The 22,597-nt window shown below is 47.6% G+C and overlaps 1 protein-coding gene and 1 long non-coding RNA gene across 24 annotated transcripts in view; one reads left to right on the plus strand and one right to left on the minus strand.

Annotated features, from left to right (window-relative positions):
* Positions 1 to 15,869, plus strand: part of LOC106505605 (uncharacterized) — a 31,943-nt gene extending 16,074 nt beyond the window's left edge. For 2 of the 3 annotated variants that reach the window (XR_001300181.3, XR_014823149.1), the window contains 2 exons: positions 10,919 to 11,011; positions 12,634 to 15,869. This is a non-coding gene — a long non-coding RNA (uncharacterized LOC106505605). Of the gene's footprint in view, positions 1 to 9,615; positions 9,697 to 10,918; positions 11,012 to 12,633 lie in introns of all 3 variants that reach the window. The other variant, XR_014823148.1, reaches the window with a different exon arrangement.
* TRAIP (TRAF interacting protein) overlaps positions 1 to 22,331 on the minus strand; it is a 35,330-nt gene extending 12,999 nt beyond the window's left edge. For 6 of the 21 annotated variants that reach the window (XR_014823125.1, XM_084988335.1, XM_084988336.1 and 3 more), the window contains exons 1-10: positions 22,125 to 22,331; positions 14,130 to 14,187; positions 13,533 to 13,616; positions 11,449 to 11,488; positions 10,787 to 10,914; positions 9,481 to 9,575; positions 8,888 to 9,001; positions 7,790 to 7,877; positions 6,142 to 6,231; positions 5,640 to 5,728 (exon numbers count right to left, since the gene is read on the minus strand). Coding sequence is in view for 5 of the 21 variants with exons in the window: in XM_084988335.1 (XP_084844461.1) it covers positions 5,640 to 5,728; positions 6,142 to 6,231; positions 7,790 to 7,877; positions 8,888 to 9,001; positions 9,481 to 9,575; positions 10,787 to 10,914; positions 11,449 to 11,488; positions 13,533 to 13,616; positions 14,130 to 14,187; positions 22,125 to 22,222 (884 nt within the window). In the remaining 16 variants the exon portion in view is untranslated. Of the gene's footprint in view, positions 1 to 269; positions 2,540 to 2,630; positions 2,774 to 4,498; positions 5,729 to 6,141; positions 7,019 to 7,244; positions 7,878 to 8,887; positions 9,002 to 9,480; positions 9,576 to 10,786; positions 10,915 to 11,448; positions 11,489 to 13,532; positions 13,617 to 14,129; positions 14,188 to 22,124 lie in introns of those variants that run through there. The other 15 variants (XR_014823124.1, XR_014823118.1, XR_014823120.1 and 12 more) reach the window with 15 other exon arrangements.
* Positions 22,332 to 22,597: the final 266 nt, after the last annotated feature.

Raw genomic sequence — 22,597 nt, forward strand, 5'->3', positions numbered from 1 at the left:
CTATATATTGCAATATACCAGGAAAGCCTAAGATATTTAGACCCACACAGCAAACTGTCAGCTGCCATGGGAAGGGTAGAGGCAGTGTTTTTGAGTGGACCTGCTGTCTTGACATTGGAGCACAAGGAAGTTGATGGCAAAGCTGCTACTGAGGATTTCACGGCTATTTTCGAGACCTTAGGGTCCTAAGAGAGGACCCCGAATTTAGAACAGAATCCGCCTAGTTAAAAGAAGGACTAATACAAAAAGCACAGACCTGCTACTTGAACTTTTTTTTTTTTTTTTTTAAGCTGCACCTGTAGCATGCGGAAGTTCCTGGGCCAGGGATGGAACCGGTCCACAGCAATAACCCTAGCTGCTGCAGTGACAATGCCAGATCCTTAATCTCCTGTAGCACAAGGAAACTCCCTGCTACCATAATTTTTATGCCCAGAAAAATACTGGAGGAAAAGGAAATGAAGTCATCCTACATGTAGCTTGATGGGAAGTCCAGCCCAGCTTTGTACAGATGTAGGCTTGGTACATGTTGTATTCTCCTGGCTTGAAATGGGAGACCAGAGAAGTCTTCCCTGTACCAAGCTGGGCTGCAGGCCCTGGCATGAGGCTTACTTAGATGAAATGGTCTCACCCCCTCCTGAGAGCTACAGACCAGACCCATGATGTGCTGTGTGGCTAGCGGGCTTAGGGCTTGGCCGTCTAACCCTTTAGCTTGTCTATCCCACTGGAACACAAGCTCCAAGAGGACAGAGAGGCCCTAGTATGCAGCAGGCACTTGATAAAGACCTATTATAGGAGTCTAGGCCTCAGAGCAGCCTGGAGTGGCAAAGAAAGTAAGCAAAAGCAGAAACGCAAAGTCCCTTGGCACCAAGAGGCAGCCTGTGTGCTTCCCTCACTGCAGATGCCAAACTCAGAGAACAAGTGCATGGAAACACCAAGGTCCACGGAATGCAAAGTGGAAGGAGCACCATAGGGAGCTTGCAGATAGCAGCCTTGAGTGATAGCCTAGAAAAAGGATTTTTGCTTCCTGCTTGGAGGCAGCTGGGCTCTAAATGTTTGTCCACATGAAAGGGTCATTCCCTGGAGTTCCTATTGTATTTCAGCGGTAACGAACTCGACTAATATCCATGAGGACATAGGTTTGATCCCTGGCCGCATGGGTAGGATTAAGGATCTGGCAATGCCATGAGCTGTGGTGTAGGTCGCAGATGTGGCTCGGATCTGGTGTGGCTGCAGCTGCGGCTGCGGCTGTGGCTATGGTGTAGGTCAGCAGATGTAGCTCCAATTCGACTCCTAACCTGAGAACTTTCATATGCCATGAATTTGGCCCTCAAAAGCAAAAAGAAAAAAAAAAAAAAGAAGAAGAAGAAATGGTCACTTCCTGAGGGTGGGTACTCTACCTGATAGAGCGCCCATGTTACCTGGGGCTTCTAAGGCAGCTGGGCCAATGGGTTCTGAGGATAGAGTAGGGAGGAGGGACCAGATACAGAGCTGAGTTTTTCAAAATCAGCCACAGGCTGGACCTCAGGATCATGTGGCCATCACACCCCCATAGCCCTTTCTCTGTCCAACCTAAACTGGGGTGGGCAGGCAGCTCTGGCTCCATAAAGAGAGTGGCAAAACTGAGATAAGAAATGAAAGAGAAAGATGGAGGAATTAAAGGTATAAAAATGAGAGGAAACTGGCTTGTATGCATTCATTCCCCCCTGCAGAGGCTGACCAGGTACTACGGTGTGGAGAAAGGAGTGTGCACATAGATGGTGCTGAGGGATTCAGATTAGGAGGTGGCTCCCGGTCTACTCACACCCAGGTGTGTACATGTTGGGGGGACCGGACTCCAGCCAGACTCTAGAGCATCTCTGTGGCCCTGGCACCTGACAGCATTTGAATAAAAAGCACTATATGCACAGAGGACAGTAAGCTTATTTCTGCTGAGGAGACTAGGGAAGGCTCTGCAGGGCAGCTGACCCTTCGGTGTGAAGAGCAGAAGCACAGAAAGGTAGAGGAGCAAGAAGGCAAGGTGTGTTCTATTGGAGTTGACAGTGTAATCTGGCTGAAGCCTGAAGATCCACTGTGGCCCAGTGCGGCCAGCTCCATGAGTGCCTTAAGCACAGCACAAAGGTTCCTGAGAGATGTTTGGCAAAGGAGTGGCATGATGCCCAGGGACCGGTATACTGGGCAGACAGGAGGAGTGGGGAGATGGGTCACGAGCCTCACAAGGAGGTGGTAGCAAGGGAAAGGGTCAGGAAGGCACCACAGAAGTTAGATAAGAAGGTTCTAGCAACTGACTGGATGTGGGGTAGAGGGAGCACAATGATTTCCTAACATTGAAAAGTGGCTCAAGGAGTTCCTGTCGTGGCGCAGTGGTTAACGAATCCGACTAGGAACCAAGAGGTTGCGGGTTCGGTCCCTGCCCTTGCTCAGTGGGTTAAGGATCTGGCGTTGCCGTGAGCTGTGGTGTAGCTTGCAGATGCGGCTCGGATCCTGTGTTGCTGTGGCTCTGGTGTAGGCCAGTGGCTACAGCTCCGATTCCACCCCTAGCCTGGGAACCTCCATATGCCGTGGGAGCGGCCCGAGAAATGACAAAAAGACAAAAAAACAAAAAACAAAAAAAAAAAAAAAAGAAAAGTGGCTCAAATAGGAGTTCTCATAGCGGCTCAGCCAGTTAAGGACCAATGTAGTCTTTGTGAGGATGCAGGTTTTACACCTGGTTTCACTCAATGGGTTAAGAATTCTTCAGGAGTTCCCGTCGTGGCGCAGTGGTTAACGAATCCGACTAGGAACCATGAGGTTGCGGGCTCGGTCCCTGCCCTTGCTCAGTGGGTTAATGATCCAGCGTTGCCGTGAGCTGTGGTGTACGTTGCAGACGCGGCTCGGATCCCACGTTGCTGTGGCTCTGGCGTAGGCCAGTAGCTACAGCTCCGATTAGACCCCTAGCCTGGGAACCTCCATATGCCGTGGGAGCGGCCCAAAGAAATAGCAAAAAGACAAAAAAAAAAAAAAAAGAATTCTTCAGCATTGCTGCAAGCTGTGGCACAGGATGAAGATGCAGCCCCATCCAGTGTTGCGGTGGCTGTGGCATAGGCCTATAGCTGCAGCTCCAATTCGACCCCTAGCAGGGGAAATTTCATGTGCCACAGGTGTGGTGGTAAAAAAAAGTGGCTCAAATAAAAGAGGCTTGGTCACTGGGTGTGTGTTTTCTGTCTGGATCATCAGTGGGGCAGCTGGGCAGGAGATAGGCCTGAGGATGCTCCCAGCCTTTCAGCTGCTGTGAAACACTCAAGAGGAAGAATGGGTGGCCACACTGGCAGGGACATCCATCTCTCTGCCTCTTGGCTCCCTCTGCTGGCAGCTTTAATGTACACATTCCTGGGACCAGAAGAGTTATTTTTGTCCTTTTTTTAAGGATGGACCCAGGCATATGGAGGTTACTAGGCTAGAGGTCCAATAGGAGCTGTAGCCGCAGGCCTACGCCAGGGCCACAGCAATGTGGGATCTGGGTCGCGCCTGCGACCTACACCACAGCTCACAACAAAGCCATATCCTTAACCCACTGAGCAAGGTCAGGGATCGAACCCATGTCTTCATGGATGCTAGTTGGGTTTGTTAACCACTGAGCCACAAAGGGAACTGTTTGGGAGTTATTTTTGTGGATGCTTTCCTAATTCAGAATCTGGGACAAACAGATGCATTAGTTGAGCCATTCCATAAACAGGATGCTCAAACACTACTAATTATTAAAGAAATACAAATGAAAACTACAGTGAGTTCACAAACAATAAATGCTGGAGGTGGTGTGGAGAAAAGAGAGCTCTTTTTTTTTTTTTTTTTTTTGTCTTTTTAGCTATTTCTTGGGCCGCTCCCGCGGCATATGGCGGTTCCCAGGCTAGGGGTTGAATCGGAGCTGTAGCCACCGGCCTACGCCAGAGCCACAGCAACTCGGGATCCGAGCCGCGTCTGCAAGCTACACCACAGCTCATGGCAACGCTGGATTGTTAACCCACTGAGCAAGGGCAGGGATCGAACCCGCAACCTCATGGTTCCTAGTCGGATTCGTTAACCACTGCGCCACGACGGGAACTCCAAGAGAGCTCTTCTATACCATTGGTGGGATTGTAAATTGGTGCAACTACTATGGAGAACAGTATAGAAGATTCCTTAAAAAACTAAATATAGAACTATCATATGATCCAGCAATCCCACTCCTGAGCATATATCTAGAGAAAATCACAATTAGAAAAGATACATGCACCACAATGCTCACTGCAGCACTATTTACAATAGCAAAGACATAGAAGCAACCTAAATGTCCATCGACAGAGGAATGGATAAAGAAGATGTAGTACATGTATACAATGAAATATTACTCAGCCACAAAAAAGAACAAAATAATGCCATTTGCAGCAACATGGATGGACCTAGAAACTACCCTACTAAGTGAAGTAAGTCAGAGAAAGACAAATATCATATGATATCACTAGCATGTGGAATCTAATAAAAAAAAATGATAAAAGAGAATTTATTTACAAAACAGAAACAGACTCAAAAATTTCAAAACCAGCAGTTCCCATTGTGGCTTAGCAGAAACAAATCTGACTAAGAACCATGAGGTTGCCAGTTCGATCCCTGGCCTTGCTCAGTGAGTTTAGGATCCAGCATTGCCGTGAGCTGTGGTGTAGGTTGCAGATGTAGCTCGGATCCTGTTTTGCTGTGGCTGTGGTGTAGGCTGGAGGCTACAGTGCTGATTTGACCCCTAGCCTGGGAACCTCTATATGCCGAAAATGTGGCCCTGAAAAAAAATAATAATAATTTCAAAACCAGGAGTTCCTGGTGTGGCTCGGCAGTAATGAACCTGAGTAGTATCTATGAGGACGAAGATTCGATCCCTGGCCTTGCTTAGTGGGTTAAGGATCTAGCATTGCCGTGAGCTGTGATATAGTTTGCAGATGCAGCTCAGATCTGATGTTGCTGTAGCTGTGGTAATGGCCAGCAGCTGAAGCTCTGATTTGACCCCTAGCCTGGGAACTTCCATATGCTGAGGGTGCAGCCCTAAAAGACCAAAAAAAAAAAAAAAACAAAACAAACAAAAAAAAAATTCAAAATCAAACTTATGGTCACCAAAGGGGAAACAGTGGGAGGAAGGGATAAATTAGGAGGCTGGGATTAATGCATACACATTACTACATATAACATAAATAAATAATAAAATCTGCTGTATAGCACAGGGAAATCTACTCAACACTATGTAATAACCAATATGGGAAAAGAATCTGAAAGGAATGGATATATGCATATATATAGCTGATTCACTTTGTTATGCACCTGAAACTAACACAATGCTATAAGTCAACTATATTCCATTAAAATTAAAAACAAACAAAACACAGGATGCTCTAAGTCTGTGCTTCTGCCCTTTCTCATCCCGAGGTCCCTTCTGGCCTCCCCTGGCCTCTCCTTATCAGAGCCCAAAATGCACTTCAAAGCTGCTTTCAAGCTAAATCTTGTCTGTCTCCCAGAGCAGGAGGTCCACAGCCTTCAGGCCCACATGGTCCCCCACCCCCACAAAGCCAGGAGGAGGGAGGATACTTACTAGGGAGTTCCTCCAGCCTGTGGCCCCTGCCCCACCCAGAGAGTTAACAAACCTTTCTAAAACCAGGCGATTGACAGTCTCACTGTCCACTGGTGGCAGGTTCAGGGTTTCCTGCAGCATCATCAGTTTTTTTTTCAGGCTCTTGGGGAAGGAAACAGAGGAATGTGAAAGAGAGGCTGAGGCATCAAGCCCAGAGCAACTGCCAGAGACATGAGCAACATTCATGAAGGGCAAGCCCACGGGGGACAGAATAAGGCCCCAAACCAAATATCAGATTTAGGAGGCCTGAACCATCTAACCTAGGAACCTCTAGTAACTCAAGGATGTAGGTACAAGACAGATTGTGAGGAAGACCAGGCTCTGATAAGTAGGCTCAGGCTCCAGACCAAGGGCCAAGGTACATATCCTGACCCACTCTGACCCAGGAGGATGCAGGGAGCCCAGAGGCACCTCCAATGACTGGTTCAAGGTTTGCAGGAAGATTTGGCCCAGTCCTATTCTTGGAGGGCACATAAGCCACCCCTCATTCCCATCTGGCCAGAGATGTCCCTCACCAAGATTTCTTTGTCAGCGCTCTGTAAGTCCTTCTGGGCTGACTTCAGCTCCAATTTCGCCTGGTCCAGTTCAGAGTAGACTGTCTGCAACTACAAGAAAATGTAAGGAGGGGAGTTCCTGCTGTGGCTCAGTGGTAACGAACCTGACTAGTATCCATGAGGTTGCAGGTTCGATCCCTGGCCTTGCTCAGTGGTCTAAGGATCCCATGTTACCATGGCTGTGGCATAGGCCAGCAGCTGTAACTCTAATTCGACCCCTAGCCTGGGAACTTCCATATGCCAAGGATGTGGCCCTAAAAAGAAAAAAAAAAAAAAAAGAGAGAGAGAGAGAGAGAAAAGAAACTGTAAAGGAGGAAGTTCCCTTATGGTGCAGTGGGTTAAGAATCTGGTGTTGCTGTAGCTGTGGCTCAGGTTTGATCCCTGGCGCAGGACCTCCCACATGCTGTGTGTGTAGCCAAAAATAAACAAACAAATAAATAAATAGGGTAAGGAGTAAAGGACGAACCAAGGGGAGGCCATGTGCCCTGAAGAGTCTAGGGACACAGAGGGAGAGGCCCCTAGACCTACGGGGCTGGGCCTTAGTCCGGTAATGTCCATCTGGAGTGCCCAGGAGCAAGGGCTGCTTCCTACACACATGCCCATGGATGCGCCACGCCCAGAAATAAAAGTAGCTGTGCTGGAGTTCCCAACGTGGTGCAGCGGTTAACGAATCCGACTAGGAACCATGAGGTTGCAGGTTCTGTCCCTGGCCTTGCTCAGTGGGTTAAGGATCCAGTGTTGCCGTGAGCTGTGGTATAGGTCACAGACGTGGCTTGGATCTGGCATTGCTGTGGCTCTGGCATAGGCCGGTGGCTACAGCTCCGATTAGACCCCTAGCCTGGGAACCTCCATATGCCGTGGGAGCGGCCCTTGAAAAGGCAAAAAGACCAAAAAAAAAAAAAAAAAAAAAAACCCCACAAAAAACCCAAAAAAGTAGCTGTGCTGACTGAATAAGTTTCAAGAAGCTTCCTACTCTGGGCCTAGAATAAAAACTAGACATTGAAAAAAAAAAAAAAAAAAAAAAAAGGAGTTCCCATCGTGGCGCAGTGGTTAACGAATTCGACTAGGAACCATGAGGTTGTGGGTTCGGTCTCTGCCATTGCTCAGTGGGTTGACGATCCAGCGTTGCCGTGAGCTGTGGTGTAGGTTGCAGATGCAGCTCGGATCCCATGTTGCTGTGGCTCTGGCGTAGGGGGAGAAGCTACAGCTCCGTTTAGACCCCTAGCCTGGGAACCTCCATATGCCGCGGGAGCGGCCCTAGAAAAGACAAAAAAAAAACTAAAAAACTAAAACTGGACATTGAAGCTGTCACATTTGGGACTTATGCACTACGGCCAGCTGAGAGGTACCCAGGGACAGAGAAGAGTAGAGGGGAACATAAGTGTGCAAGTGTTGGTGGATACCTGCCTGATCTGCCACCCTAAGTGGGCAAGCGACACAGCCAGAGTCAATGCTCAGGAAAGACCAGAAATCAGTCTCTGTGAGTCATCCAACAGGCCCTTGGAGCTAGCTGCACCATCAGGCCCCATGGCCTTGCTTAGGAGACACAAATGAGCATGACAAAAGGACCGCCACCTCTCCCCTCACCCTCTGCTCCCCACTAAGTTACCTTGCTCCTAGAAGAAAACAAGTCCTTCTTCAGTTTGTCAGTTAGCTCCCCTGAGGCCTTCCGTGCCTCTTTTAGATTCTCGTACTCTCTATTAAAGGGCCATAGAAAGAGATGTCAGCAGATGTCAGCGTCGGATGCCTGCTGGTCAGACTAAGCCATAGCACCAACCAAACAAAGCCCAGCCCAACCCCTCAGCCTTCTCATTCCTACTCTTGACACCTGAGCCCAATGGGGACCAGGTGGTGTTGCGGAGGTCCTGCACCTAATGCAAGGAGAGCTGGTGAGTCTCTGTTCTCTGCCCACCTTCAGGCACTGGTGATTTGAGAGGGTGTGCAGGAAGCCCTAGCCCCACTAAGAGACCCCCTACACCGCCTGGCCTCCACACCAGGCCTCTGGGATCCTCCATGACTGTCAGCCAAGTGGCCCCTTTTCCCAAACCTCACACCACTGGTAGGGGCACCTGAGCTGTTTCTGATGCAAGCCAGGCAGGGTGAGTAATAGTGCTGATGGAAAACAGATTCTAGATATTGAGATGGGGCTTATAGCTCAGACAGCTGTGCCAGCTTCTTTAGAAATAACACTAACAGGAGTTCCTGCTGTGGCTCAGTGGGTTACGAACCTGACTAGAATCCATGAGGATGAGGGCTCAATCCCTGGCCTTACCGTGAGCTGTGGTATAGGTCACAGATGCAGACTGGATCTGGTGTTGCTGTGGCTGTGGTGTAGGCCTGCAGCTGCAGCTCCAATTCGACCGTTAGCCTGGGAACTTCCATATGCCACAGGTTCGTCCCTAGAAAGCAAAATAATAATAATAATAACAACAACACTTAAAATTCACACTCAATTCTCTTAATCATCCTGTGAGGCAAGTTATTATTATCTCCATTCAGGAAGCTGAGGATCAGAGAGGTTAAGAAACTGGTTCCTAGCCACACGGTAAGAGGTGGGTGAGGGTTCAAACTGAGGCAGCATGGCTCCAAAGCCTGCCCCTTAATTCCACCTGCTCTGCTTCATAGCAGATGGGCAACAGACAGAGAGGCATGGCTTGGGTGCCATGGCTTAGCTCCTGGGCTTGGACAGAGGAACCAGGGTACATACTTCTTGAGGGACACGCAGTACACAGCCAGCTGCTCCACTGCTGATTGTCCCACACCCATTTCTCGGATCATTTCCTCCACCTCAGGCCGCTGGCTCTGGAGTAGGAGCTCAATCCTGAAAAACAACCAGCCCACGGCATTTAAAGTCTGGAGGCTGATGGGTAGATACCCGGTGCAGCTCTGCCTTCCTTTGCTGCAGTTGCTATGGTGACAGCTTGGGCTGCTAGGATGCTTTAGCAGGCAGGGATGCTTAAAGAAAGGCCCTACAGCAGAGCTAAGCACAGCTGCAGGGATGCTGCTGGGGAAGAAGAGGTGCTGACAGAGAGCCTCAAGGTCAGGGATCCCTAGAGAGAGATTCTTGGAACAAAAGCCCTGTCAGGTCGACAGGCCACAGGCAACGGGGATAGGGAGGAGTATGGCAAGAGCCCCGGTGGGAAGCAGAGGAGCCCATAGGGGCTGAGCAAGAAGGCTGGGCCCCCCTCGACCTGTGGAAAGTTGAGCAACAGAGGTGAGCCAACCATGTTGTAGTCCTGAGAGCTGAGCCCCGGGGGCCATAGGTGCAAGGACATAGGATGGCCCTAGCCCTAAGCTCACCGCTCCATAGTCTTCATCTTGCTCCGGAGTCGGCGGGCTTCCTCCCGTGCTTGTTTGGTCTCATCCTGCTGCTGCTCCAAGTACTTCATCTGCTTCTGGAGAGTAAATGCACCCCTATACATCTGTGACTTGAAGGCTTCCAGGGACCAAGGCTAAAGTGATGGGAGAACTCTACCTTTGAAAATGCTGACAAGCTTGTGCTCCAACCCCCAGGAGGTAAGGCTCCTGGGTCTCACTCTAGCTTGTGCTTTTTCTGCTAAGAGAGCCTACGCCAGCTGTTTCCTCACCTCCTTGCTTGTTTCCTCTTGAGATAGGCACAGCTCATTCCCAGCATCTACAGGCCTGTTTGGGCTGCCAGGGTCCTAGGGCCTGGGCCTTATAGTTCATGCTGTGCAGGAAGCTGAAGAAGCCTGGAGCACAAATCCAGGCTATGCTATCCACCATCTAGACCCATGGACAGTTGCCAGCATAGGAAAGCTGAGCTGGAGGCAGCTGCCTAGGCTGCCCTCAGCACCTGGCCACTCCAGCTCTGACCTGGGAATGCCAGCGGACTCATGCTCAGCAGCCAGGTGCTGGTTTGCTCCTTCCCTCTCACAGGCCAGGCCACGTGATTTAGCCCAGCCACCAAGCAGAAACAATGAATACCCTGTGGTCCTGCCTGTTCACAAGGATGTCTCCCTTTCCCTTTCAAATGGCATCCAGCAAGGACTGCTCCTTCCTACAAGGCCAGAATATCAAGTGTGGATTCAGATCAATCACCTCATGTTCCTTGGAGAGCAAGAGGCTCACCAACCTAGGCTGATACAAAATTCATCTGGGTCTACAGCCGCTTGCTCTGCAGGCTTTGATCTGCCTGGTCAGCTTTGCACAGCCAACTTCAAAGGCCCCTGCTCCTCCCAAGGTTGCTGTTTGATCTGGCTCCAGAGAGCAGCCCAGCCAAGGACTAGAGTGCTAATGGCAGGTTCTGTGGGCTGGCTTCATCAGTGGAGTACAAACCACTTTTGGAAACACGGCCCAGACTCACTGAGGTCTTGCTGAGCAGCCCCTCCAAGAAGCAGTGGGTGGGCCTCACCTCTCCAAACTACCTAGTACAAAATCCATAAGCACAGGCAGTATGACCCTTCTCATACAGACTGGATGGGTACAGTATGGGAGCCCTGGGGAAGATGGGATTTGCCTCCATTTTACAACAGTAAAAACCGCTGCGTTGACCAAGGCAGAGCCAAAAGATAAGCCCAGAATGGTATGTCCAGGACTAGGACTGTCTCGCCCCACCAGCTGGTGCCTACAAGACCTGGGGACCCACCTTGAGGGTGGAGCACAGCATTTCGGCCTTGTCTAAGGCCTTCTGCAGGGATTCCACAGTGGCGTTGCGCTCTTCCAGCGTGTCCCGCAAAGTGTCAATGATGATCTGGCTGTCTCGTTTTTCCTTCTCTAGAGTAGAGGTGGAGGATGGAGAAGAAGAGAGGCCTGTCCACCCATCTATATGAGAACCTGGGCCCTTGGGCTACAGCTCCGCACCCCAGAGCAGGTAAGGAACAAGTCTCAGGCCAGAAAGGTGGGTGGCCCACTTGTCTATTTGGCAGGCACCAAACCAGGGAAGCCCAACCAGAGTCTCTTCATTCCCGGGATGAGACCCTCTTTCTGCAGCTTGGAACTACCTGAGTAATGATTTCACTGCTCCTTACTTCCACGGGTCTAATTAATTCAACAAATACTCTGTCCTATCATGTCGCCCCCTCCAGGCCTGGGTCCTAGGCAAGAAGCTTCAAAGAGAAGAGGCTCACCTGCTCTAGGTGGACGGCTTTGGTCACTTTCCTTTCTGGCCGATCACAAGAGCTGATAAGACTCTTGGACATAGAAAGCAGGGAGAGCCCCAGGCTCTGCCAGTGGTTGGAGGCTTTCCTCCCAGGGTCTCTCCCTCCAGCACTTCAGTCAGGGGCTTCCCAGGGCCCCTTGGAAACTCACCTTTCTGGGAAAGCAGGGCTCTGGTATTATCCAGTTCATTCTGCAAGGTAATACCCACAATAAGCCACAGAAGGTATCACAACAAGTCTTGTGGGGAGCCCCCAGAGGGGACAGTGAGGCCTGTGGGTCCATGGAAGCATGACCCTGCTGCACCTCAATGCCAAGCTAAGTTAACAATGGAGAGAGAAGCCCTGCTTTATTTCTGTGTGCCTTTTTAAAAAATAGGTAAAATGGATGAAAATAATCTTAGGTACAAGACCCCAGAACAGGGAAAGAGGCAAAACAAGCGCGAAAAAGAAGACAACAAGACCTGGGCCTGTGTTACCAGTTTCACAGCAGAGGCTTCCATTGCTTTCTTGGGTCTGTGCTGGCCTTTACCCTCTCTGGGGACACAGCTGGGATGGCCAAAGATGTTGGGCCACCACTCCTTTCCTCTACCCTGGGTCCCGCTTGCTTCATGGGCTACCTCTCTCTAAGCTCTAAGCTGGCTCTGTGTACCAGAATCTTCCAGCCTCAGAATCTGTTAGTGTAGTTGAGCCGGGACCTCTTTGCACACCTAGATGAAACCTTGTATGTGCTTGGCTCTAATCAGACTGTTGTGAGGGTCAAATGAGCCTCTCAAAGCCCATGCATATGTTCCAAAGCCACTGCCACAGAACTACGAGAAGCTGGAGCAGAAGTGAGCCCAGCTCCCATTCAGGAGTCCCATGCACTCAACACTCCTGTGGGCAAGAGAGGTGCCTATTTTATAAGCAGGAGGCAAAATCTTAAGTAGTTTGAAGCAAGGGCTTAAAAGGCAGACTTGAAAGGTTTGGCCAAGGGTCCATGGTGGTATCTGGATGCAATCCAGAAAAATCCTCCTCTAGATCACCCTTCCCGGGTTAACACAAGACTCAGAATATCACATCTGACCAATACTGAGGCCTAGCCCCAGGGGTAGCTAAGCCTCTGCTGTCAAACTCTCCACCCAGGACTCTGGGGCAGGAGCCATTGGTGGCTGAGCTGGTCAGTGCAGGCTAAACATCGGGGGTGCAAGTGGTGGGTAGAGAATCACACACACAGGCTGCCTGAGAACAGCTTCTAGCCCAAAGCTATCACAGTCCCCTAGCTCCTTCCACACCCAAGAAGGGTGCCTTTTAAGCCCTAGCTTCAAACTACTTAAGATTTTGCCTCCTTGTCTCCTAGATGTGGCTTTGAAAGCCAGAAAGAAATGAAGCTGCCTTTGTTGCCTTTATCACAGGGAAGACACAGCTTAAAACTGAGAGCAGTTACCATGACGATGAACATGTTGGCTTTAAGCACAAAAGCTCCATATTCTTGAAGCAGCAAGGTTCCAAGGACATCATGGCACCCTGGGGCCAGGGCCAAATGAATCCTGATCTGACAGATGCCCAGCAAATTAGCCCTCAGAGTCCAGGTTCACTTATGAACCCCAACCCCACTTTTCTGAGAGGTCTCTGCCAATCCAATCCTTTTGTGCAAAAGAAAGCTAAATTTTAGACTTGGAGGGGAAGCAGCAGAAGTGTAGGAGGGAATCCACCCCTCCTCCCCAGCAGTGTGGGTTTCTATCCTGGCTGCACATCATGATTTCAGGGGCTCTGCCCTCCATTCTTGGTCTGGGAAAGACTCAGGCACCTGGATATATACCAAGCTCCCCAGGAAGTTTTGAGGCACAGGCAGATTTGTGAGCAGTGGGTCCTCACATTTCCCCTGGCTGAGGACTGGAAGAATTTTCTAATCTGACTTGAACTGTCCAAGCAGCAAAGTGGGCTGGGAAAGATGGCTGTAGATCCTTTGCAAGGTGAGGGAATTCAGGAGAGGCACTCTGAACTATGTTCAGAATTGCTCTGAAATCCCAAGGGGAGGGCTCACAGTCAAATGGCTCTCTTCCTCCCTGACAGTGCATTTCTCCAATGATTGTAGGATCATCATCTGTCCTCTGCTCGCATTGCCTCTGCCTTGAAATCTTTACCAAGTCTCCCCTCCAGAACTCTACCTTTATACTCTAGATACCCTCTGGGTAGGAGCAGAAAGTAGACTCTCAGAGGGCTTGGGGTTCAGTAGAATGACATAAATTCTGGTACCTTTAGGAATTCTGCATCTAAGACACTCTCCTCCTCCTGGGCAAGGTCAAAGAAGAGCTTATTGATAATGGTTCTTTTGCCAACCTGGATGGGAAAACAAGACATAGTATGACTGCACAGCTGGGACATGGGCACGGAGGACAGTGATGAACATGCAGCCAAGCCCATTCTCAGGCCTAACCTTTCACAGCATATCACCTAGAGTTAGACGACCTCTGCAACCCTGAAGGGTGGCCCAAGCTGATGCCACGAGCTTGGTGGTTACTGAAGTCATGTCACGGCAGACCCATGTGTTAACAGCTCAAAAGACACCCCAATGCTAGGTGCTGGCCACTAAGGAAATGGGGAAAGGCAGGGGATGAGGCCAAATCTACCCAGGGGAAGACTGGAGCAGGCAATGACTCCATCTCCCAGCTCCCCTAGGGTATAAGCAGACCTCCCAAGCCACTCAAAAGCACAAGTGAGGCTCAACCAGCCTCAAACCATGAGGGTCCAAATAGGTCAAAGACATTGCCTAGCTTCAGAAATCTTGCCTCATTCCTACCCCCTGGTAAGGAGCTGTCTATAGCTGAGGTGTCTTCACCTTGCCACCCTCACCTGGATTCGGCACTGTGGGCAGGTCCGACTTGGTGCTGTCTCGAACCACTGAATTAGGCTGGAATGAGAAGCAGAAAAACAGTCTGATGAGCCCTGGTTTGGCAAGACATAGAGGCTAGGTTTCCACCCTGACCACAGCAGTGTCTGTCCTGCTCTTCCTCGACCCAATGTCTGCCTACAGAGGATAGTAGCACCTATAGTTCACGAGGCCTAAGTGATACGAGCACTCTGATCACCTGGCCATTTGTTGGCCCTGTTGGCTTGGCCTTCCTTACCCCTCAGCTGCAATTTTGTCAACCTTCTAGGCTTTGACTGGGGGGCAGGTGTCAAAGCCAGGGTCCCTCAGAGATGTGGATTATAATACCCTGCTTTAAGCTGGCACTCCAAAGGGCTACACTTTCAAAGTAAGGGTAAACTAGAGGTAAAAGTAGCAGTAGAAGCAAAACACAGCCCAGCTCTGTACCATCTATCTGCCTTAAACTTTAATTAGTCTCCTACCAGGAGACACTCCCATCCCCAGGGACCAGAGATAAACAGAGTCCTTTTTAAGAAGATGATACTATCATCCTAGGCCTTAATTTTTTTTTTCTAGAAGTAATTTTTCAAACACTGTGTCAACACATAACCACAGTTAACCATGCACAATGGAATACACACAGCAAGGAGAACAAATGAGTCTATGACTTAAGAACAAAATTACAGATGAATTATGTAAATATAACATGGAGGAAGAGAAGCCAGATACAAAAAAAAAAAAAAAAAGGTATATTGTGTATAAATCCACCTACATAAAGAAAAAAGTAGGCAAAATCCATCTATGTTGCTGAAAGTCAAGACAGCAGCTATTGTAGTTTCTGCTGTGGGGGGATCGGTGGCGCCTCTGCAGTGCCAGGACATAGGTTCAATCCTCCTCCCAGCAAGGTAGGTTAAAGGATCCAGCTTGGCTGCTGTTAACTGCAGCTCAGATCTGATCCCTGGCCTGGGAACTCCATATGCCATGGGGTGGCCGAAAAAGAAAAAGAAAAAAATTTTTAAAAGACAGTGATTATCCTTAAGTGTGGGGGAGAGGTGTGTTGGTGGATGTAACTTGAAGACTGTACAAGTGATCTGGGTTCTTGGACTCTTTAATCAATAGAGACTGATTAAGAGGCTAGAGGAGAAACTTAGAAAAGGCTTTATTTGGACGTGTGCTGCAGCGTGAAGATGTGAAAACAAGCAATAGGTGCCCTTGCTCACACCAAGAGAGAAGTGGGGAGGGGGCGAGCTGACTGCTTTTATGGGGTAATGGTAGGGGCAAATTCATATGCTGGGCAAAAGGGGTGGCTTAGGTGGTCTGCCCACCCCCTTGGTGGTCTTGTGTGCAGGGATCACAGCACAATAAACTGCTTTTGCTCCCTGTACCTGAGAAGTGGCAGTTGGGTTTTGGCATTTTTGTATCTTCTATTCATAATTTGCCCTGACCTTGTGTGCATGTAGTTATTTTTAGTCCCTTATAGTTTCTTTGTATTCTGTTGCTCAAGAAGACGTTTGTCCAGGTGCAAGTGCAAGCACTCTGGTAGAAGGTCCCAAGTCCCAGCCGGTCCCAGAAGCATGAAGGAGGTTTTTGGAGTGCTGAGGTCTAGGTTCTTGATCTGATCTCTGGTTGCATGGGTGTGTTCAGTTTGTAAAAATTCTGCTAGCCACACACTTATTATATGTGTACTTTTATGTAATATATTTCAATAAAAGATTTTTTTTTTTTTTTTGGTCTTTTTGCTATTTCTTTGGGCCGCTCCTGCGGCATATGGAGGTTCCCAGGCTAGGGGTTGAATCGGAGCTGCAGCCACCGGCCTACGCCAGAGCCACAGCAACGCGGGATCCGAGCCGCGTCTCCAACCTACACCACAGCTCACGGCAACGCCGGATCGTTAACCCACTGAGCAAGGGCAGGGACCGAACCTGCAACCTCATGGTTCCTAGTCGGATTCGTTAACCACTGCGTCACGATGGGAACTCCAAGATTTTTTTTTTAAGTAAACAGTTATACAAGGGAAAAAAGCACTACAAGTGCAAACCAGAATATAGCCACAAAGACTTCAGATGTTGGCACTGGCAGACCCAGAACATAATAAATGCATTACGCTGAGTAAGATAAAAATTAAGATTGAAAATATCAGTAGAGAATTAGAAAATAAAAGGTGACATAGCAGAATTTAATAAGAACCAAACAGAAATTCTAAAACTGAAAAAATATGACCAAAATTAATAATTCAATGGATGAGTTTAATAGCAGTTTAGACACAGTTGAAGAATTAGAAAATGAAAAGATAGGTCACAGGAAACACTGAGAATTAGAAAGATGGAAAATACACAAGAGGTGATAAGAAATATAGAAGATACTCTAAGAAGGTCTAGAATACATATAACTAGGAGTTCCAGAAAAAGTCAGGTAGAATAACCCCTCCCCTCAAGAAGTCTACATTCTTTTTTTTTTTTTTTTTTTTCCCACTGTACAGCAAGGGGGTCAGGTTATCCTTACATGTATACATTACACTTACAGTTTTTCCCCCACCCTTTCTTCTGTTGCAACATGAGTATAGAAGTCTACATTCTAATATCTAAAACCTAAGAACATGTTACCTTATATGACAAGGGTAATTTTGCAGATGTAATTAAGTTAAGTAGATGGGGAGATTATCAGGAATGTCCCATTTAATCACAAGAGTCTGCAAGGCAGCAGTGTTAGAGTCAAAAAGTGAGATATGAAGATGTAATGTTGCTAACTCTGAAGATGGAGAAAGAGGCCATGACTCAAAGAAGGCACAGACTCACTTCCATCGTAATTTTAACCAATTAAGACCCATTTTAGACTTCTGACCTCCAGAATTATAAAATAATAAATCTTCATTGCTTTAAGCCACTAGTTAGCAGTAATTTGTTGTATATAAGAAACTAATTAAAAAGAAGCGATAATGGAGTAGAGGCAATACATGAAGAGGTAACAGCTGATACTTTTCCAGAAATGATTAAAGAAATTATTCCAGGAGTTCCCGTCGTGGCGCAGTGGTTAACGAATCCGACTAGGAACCATGAGGTTGCGGGTTCGGTCCCTGGCCTTGCTCAGTGGGTTAACGATCCGGCGTTGCCGTGAGCTGTGGTGTAGGTTGGAGACGCGGCTCGGATCCCGCGTTGCTGTGGCTCTGGCGTAGGCCGGTGGCTACAGCTCCGATTCAACCCCTAGCCTGGGAACCTCCATATGCCGTGGGAGCGGCCCAAGAAATAGCAACAACAACAACAACAACAAAAAAGAGACAAAAAGACAAAAAAAAAAAAAAAAAAAAAGAAATTATTCCACAAGTTAAAGAAACGTGATGAATCCCAAGCAGAATGAATAAATAAATAAAATAAAAATAGTAACAAAAAGAGAGTTGCAGCAACTATATATAAAATACATATATTTGAAAGCTGCACCAGAGGCATATGGAAGTTACTGTCCAGGGACTGGAATCCAGCAAATTCACCATGCTGGGCCAGGGATCAAACCTATGCCTCAGATTCTCTACCCAGTGTGCCACAGCGGGACCACCAAGGCAACTATATTATTGTCAGACAAAACAGACTTTAAGTAAAAAAAGTTTACAAAAGATAAAGAGGGACTTTACACATTGATAAAAGTCAATCCAACAAGAAATAACAATTATAATCATATATGCAAAGTACATGAGATATATATGAAAATATATGTGAAATATTTACGAAAGTTGTACAGAATTGAAGGGAGAAATAGTTCTACAATAAAAGTTGGAGATATCAATACCTCACAGTTTAAAAAGTGGATAGAACAATGAGACAGATGATCAACATGGAAATAGAGAACTTGAACAACACTTTAAATCAACTAGCTCTAACAGATATATACTCCATACAACAAAAGCAGAACACACATTTTTCTCAAATGCACATGGAATGTTCTCTAGGATAAGCCACACGCTGGGCCACAAAACAAATCTTTTTTTTTTTCCCCCCTGCTTTTTAGGGCTGCACCTGCGGCATTTTTTTTTTTTTCCCACAAAACAAATCTTAATAAATTTTAAGGCGTTCCCGTCATAGTGCAGCAGAAATGAATCTGACTAGGAACCATGAAGTTTCTGGTTCGATCCCTGGCCTCACTCAGTGGGTTAAGGATACAGTGTTGCCATGAGCTGTGTTGTAGGTTGCAGACACGGCTCCTTGCTATGGCTGTGGCGTAGGCCAGCAGCTGTAGCTCTGATTTGACCCCTAGCCTGGGACCCTCCATATGTCACAAGTGTGGCCCTAAAAAGCAAAATAAATAAATATAATATAATATAAATAAAAAATAAAAATTAAAAAAATAAATTTTAAAAGACTGAAATCATACAAATTATCTTTTCTGGTAAAAAAGACAAACTAAAAATAAATAATAGAAGAAAAATGAAAAATTCACAAATGTGTGGAAATTAAAAACACACTCTTGGAGTTCCTGTAGTGGTGCAGCAGAAACAAATCCGATTAGGAACCATGAAGTTTCGGGTTTGATCCCTGGCCTCTCTCAGTGGGTTGAGGATCCGGCTTTGATGTAAGCTGTGGTGTAGGTCGCAGATGCAGCTGGGATCTGGAGTGGCTGTGGCTGTGGTGTAGGCTGGAGGCTACAGCTCCGATTTGACCCTTAGCCTGGGAACCTCCACATGCCATGGGTGTGGCCCTAAAAAGACCACAAAAAATAAAAATAAAAAAATAAAAACACACTCTTAAACACGTAATGAGTCAAAGAAGAAATCACAAGAGAAATTAGAAAATACTGTGAGATGCATGAAAATAAAAACAACATACCAAGGAGTTCCCACTGTGGCTCAGCAGTAATGAATCTGACTAGTATCCATGAGGATGCAGGTTTGATCCCTGGCACTGCTCAGTGGGTTAAGGATTCAGCGTTGACATGAGCTGTGGTGGTCACAGACGCAGCTCAGATCCTGAGTTGCTGTGGCTGTGGCCGGCAGCTACAGCTCTGATGCAACCCCTAGTCTGGGAACCTCCATATGCGGTGGGTGTGGCCTTAAAAAGATATCCCCCTCCCCCGCAAACTGAAATATAGCAAAAGCAGTGCTAAGAGGGAAACTGATAGCGTTAAACACACACATTAAAAAGAAGACACACATTAGGACAGTTATTTTTAAAAAACACACCCCCCCCCCCAGAAAAAAAACACCAGAAAATAACAAGAGTTGGCAAGGATGTGGAGAAATTGGAACCCCTTGTGCAATGCTGGTGGGAATATAAAATGGTGTAGCTGATGTGGAAAACAGTAAGGCAGATTCTCAAAAAATTAAATATAGAATTACCATACGATCCAGCTATTCCACCTCTGGGTATAACCCCCAAAAATGAAAGTAGGAACTCAAACTTGCACACTAATGTTCACAGCAACATTACTCACAGTAACCAAAACATTAAAAAAAACAGAGATCCATTAACAGATGAAGAGATAAACAAAATGTGGTATTTTCATACAATGAATATTACTTAGTCACAAAAAGGAATGTAATTCTGGAGTTCCCGTCGTGCCGCAGTGGTTAACGAATCCGACTAGGAACCATGAGGTTGCGGGTTCGGCCCTGCCCTTGCTCAGTGGGTTAACGATCCGTTGTTACCTTGAGCTGTGGTGTAGGTTGCAGACTCGGCTTGGATCCTGTGTTGCTGTGGCTCTGACGTAGGCCAGGGGCTACAGCTCCGATTAGACCCCTAGCCTGGGAACTTCCATATGCCGCCAGAGCGGCCCAAAGAAATAGCAAAAAGACAAAAAAAAAAAAAAAAAAAAAAAAAAAAAGGAATGGAATTCTGAAATATGCTACATGGATGAAGCTTGAAAACATTATGCTCAGTGAAATAAGCCAAACTCAAAAGAATACTTATATGAGGTACATAGAATAGGAAAATTCAGAGACAGAGAGTAAAATAGAGGTTTCCAGGGGCTGTGGAGAAAGGGGAATGGAAAGTTATTGTTTGTGGGTACACTGCTCTGTGGAATGATGGAAAAGTTTTGGAAACAGATAGTAATGACAGTTACATAACATTGTGAAGGGACTAAAGGCCACTGAATTATACACTTAAATATGGTTAAAATGGAAGTTATCTTTGAGGTCACTGAGTAAATACCCTCCTGATAAATTTTTTAAAATTTATGAAGAAGTTATCACTGAAATTAAATGGTGGCAGATATGTCCAAGGAATAATGAAGGAATTTGACCCCTTTATGAATCCTGTGATAGATGAATGTGTGGAGAGGCAACTAGTGGGCAACAGAACAACACTGAAATGTTGGTAATATGAGGAAATAGTATCATCATGTTAGAAGTCTTGAACCAAGCATAAACAATGGCTATGCTCACCAGAGAAGTCAATTGCTTCCACAGGTCTCCTTTCTAAAGTACCTGTTTTACTATAACATAAAAATCAGGTCATGTACATTTTCATATTGAACTTTTTTAAAAATAAACTTTTGGGGAATTCCCGTCATGGCTCGGTGGTTAACGAATCCGACTAGGAACCATGAGGTTGCGGGTTCGATCCCTGGCCTTGCTCAGTGGGTTAAGGATCCAGTGTTGCCATGAGCCATGGTGTAGGTTGCAGACAAGGCTTGGATCTGGCGTTTCTGTGTCTCTGGTGTAGGCTGGTGGCTACAGCTCCGATTCGACCCCTAGCCTGGGAAACTCCACATGCTGCGGGAGCGGCCCAAGAAATGGCAAAAAAAGACAAAAAAAAAAAAAAAAATCTGTACAACTAAAAAAAGGGTAAAATGGTAAATGTTATGTTATATATATTTTTACTACAATAAAATAGTGCATAGAAAAAAAGGAAAAGAATAGTTGCTTTTATGTTACACATATTTTTTTTAATGACTTTTTTTTTTTTTTTTGTCTTTTTGCCTTTTCTTGGGCCACTCCCAGGGCATGTGGGGGTTCCCAGGATAGAGGTCAAATCGGAGCTGTAGCCGCCAGCCTACGCCAGCACCACAGCAACACGAGATCCAAGCCGCGTCTGAAACCTACACCATAGCTCACAGCAACGCAGGATCCTTAACCCACTGACCAAGGCCAGGGATCAAACCTGCAACCTCATGGTTCTTAGTCAGATTCGTTAACCACTGAGCCACGACAGGAACTCCTATGTTACACATATTTCACCACAATTTTAAAAAGGAGCTCTTAATTAGCCTGTCCACAGCTGCTAGGGGAATCTTGCCACCAGCCCTGCGTTCAACAGAATGATCCTACAGGTCAGCAGAATGCCTTGATGAGCAAGCACTTCCTTGCCCTGTAATAATGTTAACTTGGATTTGCTGGGGTTTCTGACTCTGGACAGAATCTTTGCAAACCACAACAAATCGGGTAGCCAGAAGTCTACCAAGTCTCGGAGAAACAAAAGGGCTTGCTGATGTGGTGAAAGCTCATCTCTGCCCCGAGCTAATAATTTTGAAATCACATCCCGTTGCAGATAGATCAAGGAAACCCCTACTCTGTCTTCCTTAAACCAACGGCGGGGAGTTCCCATCATGGCTAAATGGTTAAGGAACCCGACCAGTATCCATGAGGACGCGGGTTTGAGCCCTGGCCTTGCTCGGTGTTTTAAAGACCAAGCGTTGCAGTTACCGAGAGCTGTGGTGTCAGTTGCAGACGCGGCTCGGATCCAGTGTTGCTGCGGCGTAGGCCGGCAGCCACAGCTCGGATTCCACCCCTAGCAGGGAACCTCCACATGGGGCGGGAGCCACCCAAAACAAAAACAAAAAAAAACTACAACCCCGTTCCCCCGGCCTCAGGTCATCTGTCATCTCCTCCCGGAAGCCTGTTTTGACCTGGCCTCTGCCCAAGTCGGAAACTCTCGTGGGACTCCAACTAATGCCGTCCTCATCACCAGTCAGGGCACCAGGGAGGCCCGACACCCCACAGTTTTGTAGCGATATCGGGCGGAGTGCCCAGATCCAACACAGCGGTCACTCACCACTGCAAGTGGAAGGTGTGGCCGCAGTGGATGGCTGCCACGTCGCGGGAGTGATCGAAGAAGTCGGAGCATATAGTGCACAGAGCACGAATAGGCATGACTGGTCTCAAGTGGCCCAGGTAGCCAAGGAAACCGCGAAGGGTCCAGCTTCGTGGCCGTGCCTCAGCGTCCCAGCTTGCTTCAAATTTGGCTCCACAGCGCGACTTCCGGAAGCGAACCGGAAGTGGCTACAAGGCGCAAAATGAAGTTTGGGCCCGGATTGGACGAACCCTCGGGGGCGGGGCTTAACGGCCTCTCAGGCCGAAAAGAATCCTGGGGCCGAGCGCGGGCCTGAAGCTCAGCGGTAAGTCCCTCGCGGCTCCCGGGAATCGCCCAGTACCAGAACACAGCGTTGGATGGGCACCAGGAGCAGCTACGCCGCCGGCCGAGCCCCTTTCTGGGGCAAGACAAGACGTTACGGTCCCAAGCCGGAG

This window comes from Sus scrofa, chromosome 13 (assembly GCF_054392235.1).
Source record: "Sus scrofa isolate SSC_HxYL_T2T_F1_AM1 chromosome 13, Sscrofa_HxYL_maternal_Yorkshire_Landrace_v2.0, whole genome shotgun sequence".
NCBI classification, from domain to species: domain Eukaryota; kingdom Metazoa; phylum Chordata; class Mammalia; order Artiodactyla; family Suidae; genus Sus; species Sus scrofa.